The sequence below is a fragment of the Leptodactylus fuscus genome, chromosome 3 (genome assembly GCF_031893055.1).
Source record: "Leptodactylus fuscus isolate aLepFus1 chromosome 3, aLepFus1.hap2, whole genome shotgun sequence".
Taxonomy (NCBI): domain Eukaryota; kingdom Metazoa; phylum Chordata; class Amphibia; order Anura; family Leptodactylidae; genus Leptodactylus; species Leptodactylus fuscus.
This window is the reverse complement of record NC_134267.1, coordinates 101,913,656-101,926,640: the sequence shown is the minus strand read 5'-3', so window position 1 is coordinate 101,926,640 and position 12,985 is coordinate 101,913,656. Positions and strand designations below refer to the sequence as shown.

Sequence of the window (12,985 nt, the reverse complement as noted above, 5' to 3'; positions counted from 1 at the left end):
GGATCGCAGGTCCGCGGCCTTACTTACTCATCCCAGCTCCTGCTCACTGCCTCCGCAGGAGAAGAAGCATCAGCGGCCGTGAGCAGGAACCAAGATTGTTAAGTAAATAGGGCCCATTACCTACTGTAGTTACTCCAGCAGGTAACGGACTATTTAAAAAATAAAACTGCAGTGGTAGCGGCTTCCACTGGACCCCTAATGTTCCGGGTACTGTGGCAGCACGGCTACCATGGTAGTTACACCCCTGGCTGAATCTGTATTTGGCCCTAATTATTTGGCCCTATTCAGCTTTCCCTTTACCCTGAGCAGTCTCCCTCTCCCAGCTGCTGAAAAACATCCGCAGAACACGATTCTGCAACTGCCATACTATGGTTTCCTCCAGACATGTTGCTTTGAATTAAGGCCAAAAAGTTACATCAGACCAGAGAATCTTGCTTCTCACAGCCTAAGGGTCCGTTCCCACGATGTAACGCGGCATTGTTTCTGACACGTAAACAGAATCCCATTGACTTCAATTTAGCGCGCGTAACACATTGAAATCAATGGGTTAAAAAGCCTCCCATTGATTTCAATGTGTTACGCGCGTTAAATGTAACCTATTGAAGTCAATGGGATTCTGTTTTGCAACGCTGACTCTGATTTTTACAGTACCAAGAAAGTGAATAAGATTCTGGCTAATCCCATCCACACATTGCAGAAAAAAACCCACTGAGGAACAGCTGCGTTTTGAAAAACGCACGTGTTTTTGAAAAACGCTGCATGTCAATTATACATACGGAAACACTTGTGTTTTCCCTATAGGTTTAACAAGGGAAGAAAGTTTGCAGGGAAAAACCAAGCAAAAACGAAATGAAAAAATCTGCAGAAAAAAACCGCTGCATTTTTTCGCATGTAGTGTGCTTACAATAAGAAAATCATGGCTGAGTTTCTGACAAATTTCAGACTATAATAAGTTCCTACATTCATGGTCATATCCATTGTCATCCAATCAGCACAAAAGAATAGCACCAGTAAAATGCTTAGAGAAAATCCTTAAAATTCTGCAAAATTTTGGATTAATTAAATTTGCAAAGGCTTAACTTTTCCTTTAAATATGTTTATGTTCATGGGAAACCCCTTTGGATTACAACATATGTCAGCAGGAGGGTGAATGACATGTTCTAAGTGAAGAATTAATAAATTAAATCCTATGCAAATCAGAAAACTAAAGAAATTGCCACAGTATATTGTAGGCTGGTGACTTTCATCTCTGAAATCTGAGTATCATGACAAATGATTCTGTATTCTCCTCACATTCTTGGAAGAATACAAAGTATATTTTTTCCTTTTGTATTGTTAAAATATTCCAGGCAGCATGCCTTTTACAGTAGCGTTTCTTGTAGGTGAATTTCATTTAATACTTATCCCACTGGAGGCAAGATATATGAGGTTATTCTGATATACCAATGTATACTTCCCCTGCAGCTGTATTCTTGCTTGGTAGGGCTCACAATGACACTTTAAAGGTCATTTATAAACTACAAAATCAGCAAGATGGCAAAACATTTTGATTTCCGACAATGCACCTACTTTGATCCTTGTGCTATACCATAACACCTACATTCACATTGTCTATGCTGATTCTCCTTGACATGAAGACACATTCCTATTAATTTTATTTCTCTAGTTTTTGCTTAAGTAATGATGAGCTGACATTTACTAATATCTTAAAATGTGACTGTCATTCTAAGAAAAACTAACATGTCTTGATTGGATGAGGTTAGGTGCTGAGACTCTTACAACAAAGGTGCACTGTATGGGCTTGCTAGCTGAAGTTGGGCTCTTAGATTTTCTAGGAGCCCATCTTCAGATGCCAAGCAGAGACAGTCCTCAGTTCAGTGCTTCTGCTTCCTTGTCTGATTAACTATTAGAATGAATGGCACAAAAATATGCAATTTGGTTATTAATTGTTAAAAAACAACCCAATGAAATGATAATGGTGTATAGAAGCAGATATATCCGTGGCCCATAAACTATTAAGGGCAAGTTCACACCTGCATCGGTTTCTGCTTTGAGGGTTTCCGTCTTCTGCCCGAGAAACCCTGACAGGAGATGGAAACCCGGCAGTCAGTGTCCTCCCGTGACCACCCATGAGCTTCTTCTGGTCTCCGCGGTGAAACCTTTTTTTTTCTTTTTAACCCGGTTTCGCTGCAGAGACCAGAAGACACTCACGGGCGGACACTTTGCAAACCCATCCAAATGAATAGGTTTGAAAACTGACTGCTGGTTTCCATCACCTGTCCAGTTTTTCGGGCAGAATACGGAAACCTGGAAAGCGGAGACCGGGCGCAGATGTGAACCCGCCCTAATTGACCTCATATAATGGTGTGAGCATGAATGGTAGAATGAACTAGCTACAAATAAAGATATAGTAATATGGCTGCAGTGTTTCGGTCTGTTCAGCTGATATACCTTCTTGAAGCAAAGCTAACCTAACCAAAATTCTGATATCACATAGACAGTAATAGAAATGGTCTATAATTTTCACATATTGTGTGTGTTGCCATTTACTTTTTTCTTCCTGTCATATTGATTTATTCACCATTTCTGAAATTGATTGTAGAAGAAGGCAGATGTGATGCTGATGGCATCTAGTCAAGATACATCTGTCACTCTTCTAATGTGGGCTACAAATTCAGTGTACACCTGACTAATAAACCCTCAGTTCTTTGGATGACTAATAACAACTATACATCTATATTGGTTAAAAGACAAACCTTTGCCCAGTTTAACTTTTTATAGAAATAGCTTTTTTTTATTCAGAAGAGGGGTCTATAGAACATTTTGAGAAATTGTGGCCTCAAATCAAATTATTTTTGACCCAACAACGGCACTTAGTTGGGATAGTTAGAATAGGCTTAGGATGCATAAAAAACATTTTATAATATTCATACTTACCTCAAAGGATGCAGATCTGAACTAAAGTGAGAACCAGCACTAGATATACTGATCAAAATGGTTAATACAGCACAGTGTGTCCAAGACCCTTCCGGCCACACCAACTCCAACCCCACAATGGTGTTCACCAGAGCCCCAGATGGTTGGGATGGACTTGGCGGCAGTGCTGGGCAGAGTGGTACGGGTCAGGAAATGCCAAACACACAGTGCACCACAAATCACAGTAAACCAGACACTGAGAACTCTTACCAGCAGATGTTTCGGGTAGAGATGTAGGTCCAAGGATACAGAAGGCTGTGGCGGGAGGTCATAAGATGGCAGCAGAGAGTCAAAGCATAGTTGTATGATCCGGATCATCAACAAGAGCGCAACGCAGTACAGTGGGAAATCCAAAGGGAAGATCAGGCAGGCCGTGTCGGTATCAGAGCGGTGGAACAGTACAAAATCTGTATTCAGGAAGAATAGGTCTAAAGGCAAGCCGGGGTCATAAACAGGAGCAGGCACAGACAGTACAAAAATCTGGAGGCAAAAGGCAGGGTCAGAGTTCAAGGCTAGAGGGTCAGCACAGGCAAACAGGACAAGAGAACGCTTACTACCAGGACACGAAGTACAACTGAATAGCCAGTGGCGGTCCAGAGCCAGAGCCCTCCTGAAATAGGCACCGGCTTGCCGCTAGGCTGAAAACAGGAAGTCCCCCATCTGGCTCAGGAGGAGACCGTCATCCCCTGCACAATGCTGAGGAGGTTCCAGCCTGCCTCCCGAGAATCAGAAGCAGGGGACTTGGGAGCACAGGAAGGAGAGGGCACAGCGCTGCGGAGGCTCTGGCCCTACTCCTAAGGGCCCCTTCACACGACGTAAGCGCTCGGCTCATTCCGAGCCGTACACGCGAGCGCTTCTAAACACTTCCCATTCACTTCAATGGGAGCACGCGTAAAGCCGGCTTAAAGCCGAGCACTTACGCCGTGTGAAGGGGCCCTAACAGTTGCCCTCTGCTCCTGTTCTGATGTTGCAAAGGTCTTCTGACAGTCTCTGCATCCTGATCTCTTTCAACACACAGAAAATGACTTCTCAGGAAACAAGTAGTACTAGGACATAGAAACCATCAGAGACCTGGGCAGCATCTGAACAGATACCAGATCAATAAGGTGATTATGACTTTTTAATGTATTTAAAGCTCTCTGAGTGTATTTTTTTTTTATCTGGACAACCCCTTTTAGGCTCTGTTTGGTGCGCAGTACTTATTTGCAGTTAACTATGGATTTTAATGAAATTGAATTAAAGGAAACCAACCGAACATACCTAGAAGATACTCTTTGTTGCATCTATCTAAACATCAGAACACTGTGGGAATGCTACATGTAAATATTTGAGGGTCCTAACATGTCGTCAATAAATGTCTAAACTCTATGGTTAATTTGGCCATGACAGAATATGGTGGTGACATGCTTGCTGTAAAGAAGCCCTTATTATATTGTAAAAACACCAAAGGCTTTCCATCAAATGCAATTCTTTCCTCTTTATCTACTGCACATCTCCTGGAATTTACCTGCAATATTTATATTTGCCCTCTAAAGTATATTTTTTCTTAGGGAAAAAGCTAACCTTTCCAACCTTTATAATTACATTCCTTTGAACACAAACCTTGTCCCTCCTGACAGTATGGCGCCCAAAAATGTCATTTCTATAGGCGCAATATCATGTTTGACTCATCAGTGATTATTTTTTTATGCTGCAAAATATTTGACTTCCTTTTACAGCAGCTTCTTGGCATTGGCATGTAGATTGTGAGCCCTATATGGGACAGTGACTGTCAATATCTGTAAAGCGCTGCGGAATATGATGGCACTGTATAAGTAAGCATAATAAATAAATAAATTGACTGCCATAGTTTAGTTTGATGCAAACTGGTTTTAGGCCAGGGCCCCTCGGGACGGAAACGCCACGATTTGCCCATGGCGGAAGTGCTGTGGGAAAAAGTGTGTCATGTTACAGTAAGTGCAAAGTGGATGGGATTCTAGCAAATCTCATGCCCACTTTGCGGTAAAAACTGCTGTGAGGACACGCCGCAATTTCCAAAACCAGCGTGGTTTAATTGTAACAGAAAGTCTGTGGAGGAAAACACAGTGAACTTTCTGTATAAAGTCCTACAGGAAGAACCGCGATGCGTTCCTGCCACCGTTTTTCCCGCAGTGCTTTTTTGCTGTAGGACGACCCATGGGGCCTTAGCCTAAGGAATATTTGTGGATAATATACTTTAGAGTCTTTTAGTTGTTATATGCAGTTTTTAACATAGTCGAAAACATCCATAGTTCTGTTGTGCTGCAGGGCATGGGCATTATTGTTAATGTCAGACCATATTCCCATATGGAATGATCCATTAGTCTGCTGGTAGCACCAGAACAAGCGGAGGTATGAAAATAAAGCCAAGCATATTCTTTCACAGCACTGTCTGTTGCCCAACACAAAGGCAAGGAGAAAATGCTTTCATGTACAACACTGTAGAATAAAAGCACTCTTTATTTCACCATAATTTCCTAAAGAATAGATGGGGAAATGCTCAGTAGGAATCAAAATTCTGGTCAGCTAACATTAAGATTAAAAAGCTTTTGATTAACAAAGCTGCTTTGTAACAACTTCATTCTCATGCTATAATAGCTCAGAGGAATGTTTAGTGCACTAGTTTCTGCGAGCGACTCATTAGAAAGAGACCACAGCCTAATGTACAAGGCTAGACCTTCCTACATGTACTCATCACTTCATTATCTTCTATGTAGGTGATGTCTCCCTCAGTCTTTGTTACTAATCTAGGAACAGTGTCAATGTTGCATGTGAATTTTTTCCGTTCTTTTTTTCTTATCCGCAAAGTAGAAATTGCACCATCATACATTACTGGGTGGTCAGAGAGTTGGGCAGTAGCCAAAGGCCAAACAGCTAAGAAGTTCACAAGCCCCCTTTTGTCTCATTTCCATTGAAGCCCATGAGTAGACTATCTGATAAGCAGAATGGATTATTTTATTTTTGATAATATATTATCTCATATTAAGTGGCAGGGTTTCTTCACCAGTTCCCATGCACCTCCTACAGATGCTGGCCAAAACCTTTGTTCAGCCAGCATCTATGGGCTCGTTCACATTTGCGCCCGGTCTCTGTTCTGCAGGTTTCCGTTTCCTGCACAAAACTGAGCAGGAGACGGAAACCTACAGGTCTCTTTCATATTCATTCATTTGAATGAGTTTGAAAGATGTCCGGCTGTGAGCACCGGTGAGCGTTTTATTCTCTCCGCCGCTAAACCGTTTTTATTAATTCGGACACAGAGTCAGACATGCAGTACTCTGTGTCCGGTTTTTAAAACGGTTTTGTGGCGGAGAGCATAAAACGCTCACCGGCGCTCACGGCCAGACCCGGTCTGACAGCTTTCCGTCTTCTGCATGCAAAGCTGAGAACGGACTCCGGGCGCTAGTGTGAACCTAGCATAATCTTCCGCACATATATACACACAGAGTAAACTTGGATGAGTGGACATGGCCATGCTTTGTGAATGGAGAGAAGGAAGTTAGACACTAGGGATAAGGCATTTTTTTCTGTAGCACTTTTCACAGAAAGTCTGCAGAGATTTCCTCCATGGACTTTGTTTCACTATAACTATACGGAAGCTGCCAGCATTTACATAGGTACAATTGACATAGTGCAGTTTTGAAATTGCAGCATTTTGGCTGCAGATTTTTTTCTGCAATGTGTGGATAGCATTAGCCAGAAACCCATCCGCTTTTCAAGTGCTGTGTTTTTTGCCACAGTGTTTCCACCGTGGCCAAAACTCCAACGTGGGACCTTGACCTTGAAGTGATATACATCATTAATTGAGGGAGAATCAAGAGACCCCCATACACATAAGATGAGATAGTCATCTGATCAAAACGGAAATTGCCAGATGTGACTGTGTGTTTTAATGTGTATGGAGGCATTAAAGCATACCTAACCATTTTAGCCCCTTCCTGACTTCTGACAAATATATACATCTAGCCGTCATGTGTGAGGGTATATAGATTGCTCTTTTCCATATGTGGTGGCTGCTGTCTATGGTCATATACAACCTGCATATGCCGTAAGCAGCTGCAATGTTGGCATCACCGATTGTGGCTGTTAACTCTTAGAGCCCATGATGAGTAGCAACCAAAGCACCTAAACCTCCCTTTCCACACTCTAGAACAGCACAGGAAGGGGGTGACTGGTTCTCATGACAGTATCAAACTAATTATAGAGACAGGGTGCAGTATGGTGTATGGGTGTTCAAACTGTTATTCTTCAGAATGGTGATTAAATAAAAGCATAATTAAAAGTAGAATTTTTTAAAAAAAATATTAAAAATTCATATCACCCACTTTCATTTGCAAATAAATATAACAAAAAACTTTTACATGGATGTTGAGGAAAATTCATAGGGGTCAGAATATGCAATAAAACATAACAACTTAATTTAGTATCATACTGACCCCAGAATAAAGGTAATGTTGTTTTTACTGCACAGTGAATGCTGTAAAAAAAAAAATTAAAATAAATGGCACAACATTTTTTCAATTATTTCTCTATTCAGAATTATTTTTAAACTTTTTGAATTTCCTATACTTTTTATATTGCTTAGTTTATGAAAAACAGTTAATATACAAATTCCATCCATTTTTTTTAGGGACATATAGTCTTGCATTGTGATGTTGCAGCTAGAATGCATTTTTTCCATGGTCCCATGGTCTGTGAAAGAAAACAAATGTCTGAATGAACATACTGAAATGAATGGATACATATGAAGAGCTCAACGGAAAAATGGCCTAAGTCCACATTTTGTCATATTTCAAATTATTACCTAGAAAGCTTCTTTGTACCTCGTTCTATGCATTGGGTTTACAAGGTACCTAGGATTAATGACCTAAGTCTATATATTTCAATGCAGAAGAATTTACATTCAATGGAATAATGGCCTAAGTCCAATACAAACTTACTTACTTCACTCTCGTTGGTCATTTTTTCATTGAAATCGTGACTTCCGGTCTGTTGTTTATATTAGTGTAAAAACTTTGTCTTATTGTTTAAAAGGCTCTAAATCGACTTTTGCACATATTTAGCCCCGAAAAGGGAGGCAGGTAATTATTATTCTTCATCGTTTAATAATTTTTACGGTATATTTGACGATATTAGCATAAGATTGCACTTAAGCCGACTGCTGCGGCAACCATAAAGATACGTGTGCTGTAGCGCCTTCGATGTGTAAGCCATATTTAAGATGTGCCTTTATTTCTGTTATGCAATTTTTGTATTAAATTTTGGAACTTATACAGCTTTGAAGGTACTCCTGTTAGATGTCGTGCAACTTTTGTTATAAGCGTGCTCGCTTAGTCCCGGTCAGAATTTGTACACCCATGATTAGGATTAACGGTGTTCATTAGCTGATTACATTGGATAGATATATTTCACAATAATGCCCGTTTGCTTTAGGCTAAAACTTTAAATTTCGTTTTTCTCACAATATTGATTTTTGGACTTAGGCCATTTTTCCGTTGAGCTCTTCATATACTTTCTGCGAAAAATGTGAATGGCATACTGTGTGAAATGTGAATATAGCTTTAGTCTGAAGCTGCATTTTTTGTCGCATCAGTTTTTTGAGCCAAAGCCAAGAGTGTCATCAAAAGTAAATATAGCCAGAAACAAAGAACAAAAGTAGACGGCACCGCTCACTCCAAAATAACGGCAAAATAATAATCCACTGTGAAGAGTGAAATCTCTTAGGTTGGGAATTTCCTCTGACGAAAAGTGGTGCTCACAACCCTTAGAAAAAACAGTAGCAAAAATAGAGTAATGAAGGTATGGGTGGTGCCCACCCATACCTTCATTACTCTATAAAAGTAAATATAGAAGAAGCACTTAAACTTTTCTTTTCCGCTAAATTCACTCCTGGCTTTAGCGCAAGAAAATGCAACAAAATCTGTAAAAAATCCCAGAGATTTTCCAGAATAGATTTCTGCAAAAACAGTGTATGGCTAAGGCCTTACAGGAAAAACCGTGGTGTGAACACATCGCAGTTATTCCCGCAGCGCTTTGAACAGAAAGTTCAGAGTTTTCCTCTGCGGATTTTCTGTTATCATTATATCTATATGAAAGCCGTTGGCATTTCCGTAGATATAATTGACATGCTGCGATTTCCAAAACCGTGCCGGATTTGGAAATCACAGCGGGTCCACGTTGTGGTTTGAAACGCAAAGTGGGCATGGGATTGTCATGAATCCCATCCACTTTGCAGCTACTGTAAAACACCGTGATTGTTCCAGGTGCAATTCACAGCATTTCTGGCCCGTAGGGCCCCGGCCTAAAAGCATATTGACATACAACATATCTAAACATATCTAAGAAAGAGTTATGATTCTAGTGTGCTGTACAAATATGTCTAGTTCAAAGCATATTCATGAACTAATAGTCTCTTTTTTTTCTTGCTCAGTTTTCAGGACTTTATCTTCTGTCCTTCTGCACAATTCTGGTTGGACTGGTGCTGTACTTTTCCACAACAACCTATGTGGCCCAGGATCCCAGAGTGTACAAGCAATTCCGCAACCCATCAGGACCTGTAGTAGAACTGCCTTCTAGCACACAGTTGGAGCCTTCAGTAACATACACAAGCTTAGGCCAAGAAACAGAAGACGAGCCACGCGTTAGAGTTGCCTAAATCAAGCATTTTTTACCCGCTGAGGTGTCGGTGACATCTGTCTGTCCATTATCTCTGTATTGTGCATAGAGAAAACGGCATTTGCCAGATACATTTACATGAAGGGACTTAATAGCAGGAGCATGGAAACGGTTTTGAAAGTATGCAAGACGTGTCCAACACCAACAGGCGCAGGAACACCTGGAATCATAGATATGACAGCACTATTTATTCATGAGTGTGTAATCTCTTAGGGGGGTAGAAAAATGTTGTGAAAGGTGATATTACCTCAATGTTTACTTTTGCACATGTCTTCATGTGATATATTGCCAAGATTTTTTATTTTAGTACATTAGTTATCACAGAAATGTCCCTTTCTTACACAGGCAAGTGTTTGCATAATTGAAGTGACTTGAGTAGAACGTCTGACATTCCTTCTGGTACACTGCCAGCTGCCTCCGCTCCTTAGCTCAGGCAAACACCCAGACTGTTGGTAGCCAAGCAAATTCCCAACAGAACTTTTGTAATACATTAGGTTTGTAAGTCTTTTTGTACCGTCCATTTGCCAGGTAAAAAATCTTCTAATTTTTCATGCTTTAACTCAAACTCGTAAAGCAGCTAATGGCTTTGTTCAGCAGAACCTACGTGTTACAATCTACATAACTGTGCTACAACTCCACCAGTGCCATAAATAACCACAAGTAACTAACACCAGCACATTCTCGTATTCTCATTATATTGGAACAATCACAAGTATTTCTATTCAGTGTTTATTGCAGTATAGTTCAATCTGTCTGTGCCAAACTTTCATACAATTGTATTCTGAGCACATGATTTTAGTAAAACACAATGGAGGGTTATGGGAGCGTGAGAATAAAATGTTTCATGTACTTTTCTATTGTATGGACCAATATACAGTATACCATACCCGTTCCGATACTTGTAATATACTCTCCCACATATCTCCTATTGCCCCCTACATAAAATTCAGTAGGTTAGTGAGAGGTAGGGTAAAGATAAAAAGTAAGACTGCAGGATTAGACTATTTGATGGAGGTGCATATATGGATATATTCAGCCATTATAAAACAGCTGTAAGGCTGTATTCACACAGAGTAACGCCAGGCGTTTTTTGTGTGTTTTTTGCACATAGCGCCGCGTTAACGCCGCGTATACGCCGCTTTAACGCCGGTCAACGCCACCGCAAAATAGCGCCGCGTTAACGCCGCGTATACGTGGCGTTAACGCGGCGCTACGCGGCGTTAACGCGGCGCTATGTGCAAAAAGCACACAAAAAACGCCTGGCGTTACTCTGTGTGAATACAGCCTTAAGGGTGTACATAACCTTTAACACTTACTAAGGACCAATTCTTCTGAAATAATTGTACAACTTACCGGATAGTTGCCATGGGCAGAGTAGAAAATTGAAGTGGCCCCATGATGTAAGTGGGTCCAAACTGGCAGGAGAATGGGCCAACAGTGGTAGCTGTGAGGTGATATACAGCACATCTGACTCTTATCTACTACATGATCACTCAGATGACATTAATTCTTAATCTTTCACCCCTCATCAGCACTTTCCCTATTTCAGTTTTATTCTGGGGGAGGGATAGTACATTTTTCTTATTGGATTGCAGAGATACTTAATTCATGTGTAACCGGTGCACTGACATACAGCCACAGGTGTCAGGGCAAGTTGGCATTATAGTATTCACACCGTCAACACTGTTACTACTTCCCATGTCGGCCAACACTCTGTTACATCATCCGCCCCTTATTTTGCCCCCTGGAGTTCCACCAGTATAGAAAGGATACACATAGGACACCTAGCTTTGTGGATCGTTCTTTACTGTCGATAATACAGCATGGTTTCACAAGGACAACTCTCACAGTGAGGCATAGAAGTATAATTTTTACTGGCAATGGTGTAGCTATAGCGGTTGCAGCAGATACACTCATGACTGGACTCCTAAGTCAGAAGGGTCCAAAGGCCCACTCACCACACTACTACTGCTGACACGCCATGCAGCAACTTGTGTGCCTTCTCCTCCATTGTATTATGTTCTTCTGACTGTTCCAGTGGCTGGTGGCACACAATCTTGTCCTTGCTAGCCACTTTAGAAATGGCCATCCTAAATGGCAAATGGGTTGCAGCAAAGAAAATTCATTGACTTCAATGATGTATTTTGATGGAGTGTTATTTCAGATATATAACCATGGTGTCTACTGTTGTACTTGCAAACTCACCAGCAGCCCTGTCTACATGATTCACATCCTAAGAGTTCAGAGACTCTTTTGCCTCATTTTCATGGCACAAGGGTCTGCGCTAGGCTATAATATTATGTATCATTCATTCATTATATGCTAATATATGGTGAATGGTATTTTCTTCATTCATCCCGATAAAGTATTACTATACTGTTAGTCTCTACCCACTTCTAGATAAGGATGAGTGCCGAACAGGCTACAAAAAACACCTGCAGCTAAAACTCATGCCATGATACATATACAGCAATAAAAGTCTACATGGACCACAGCTCACTGCCCTGACCGCTCTCCACATACACCCAAGCCAGGTACAATAAGTTAGCAGCATGCCATAGTTCATTTTGTCATACTAAGCAGACACCTTGGTCATAACAGTGGCTTCAGCCTTGAGCTGTTGTGTCTACATATCGGAACCACCTACATGGCTGCTAAGTCTGACAGCAAGTTCTGAACATGCTGCTAACCTTTCCAAAGGACAATAAACCATGTATGTAACTATATTAATGAGCAATATTAAAGTGTAAAAGGTACCAAACCACACTCAGGGATACAAAAGGGTTTATCACATATTAGGCTAGGGCTACACTACCATTTTATACAGCGCTACTGATTTATTTTAACCATTTACTGACATCTACAGCACACACGATTGCAAACAATTCAATGCTAAATAGTTAAAAATCAATTAGAAGCGCTACAGAAAGTCACAGTGAAGCCCTGGCATTAAAGGGATCCTATCATTAAAATCGAATTTTTTGTCCCTACCACGTTGGAATAGCCTTAAGAAAGGCTATTCTTCTACCTTTACATCTCTTCTCCGCGCCGCCGTTCGGTATATAATCTGTTTTTTTCTGTATGCAAATGAGTTCTCTTGTAGCACTGGGGGCGGGCCCCAGCACTCAAACAGCACTGGGGCGTCCCCAATGCTGCGAGAGAACTTTCCAGCGCTGCCTCCATCTTCTTCAGGAATGGGTCTTCTTCGCGTCTTCTTCCAGCGGAGGCTTCAAATTTCTAGGCCTCAGGCCTAGGGCAAAGCCGACTACGCATACCCGACGGCCACAAGAAAAGGGCCGCTAACACAGTACTGTGAGCG

General features: G+C 41.2%; 1 protein-coding gene across 1 annotated transcript in view; it reads left to right on the top strand.

Annotated features, from left to right (window-relative positions):
• Positions 1-10,617, top strand: part of SLC35F1 (solute carrier family 35 member F1) — a 313,760-nt gene extending 303,143 nt beyond the window's left edge. The window contains exon 8 of the mRNA XM_075268074.1: positions 9,422-10,617. Coding sequence (XP_075124175.1) covers positions 9,422-9,646 — 225 coding nt within the window. The 3' untranslated portion in view covers positions 9,647-10,617. The remainder of the gene's footprint in view (positions 1-9,421) is intronic.
• Positions 10,618-12,985: the final 2,368 nt, after the last annotated feature.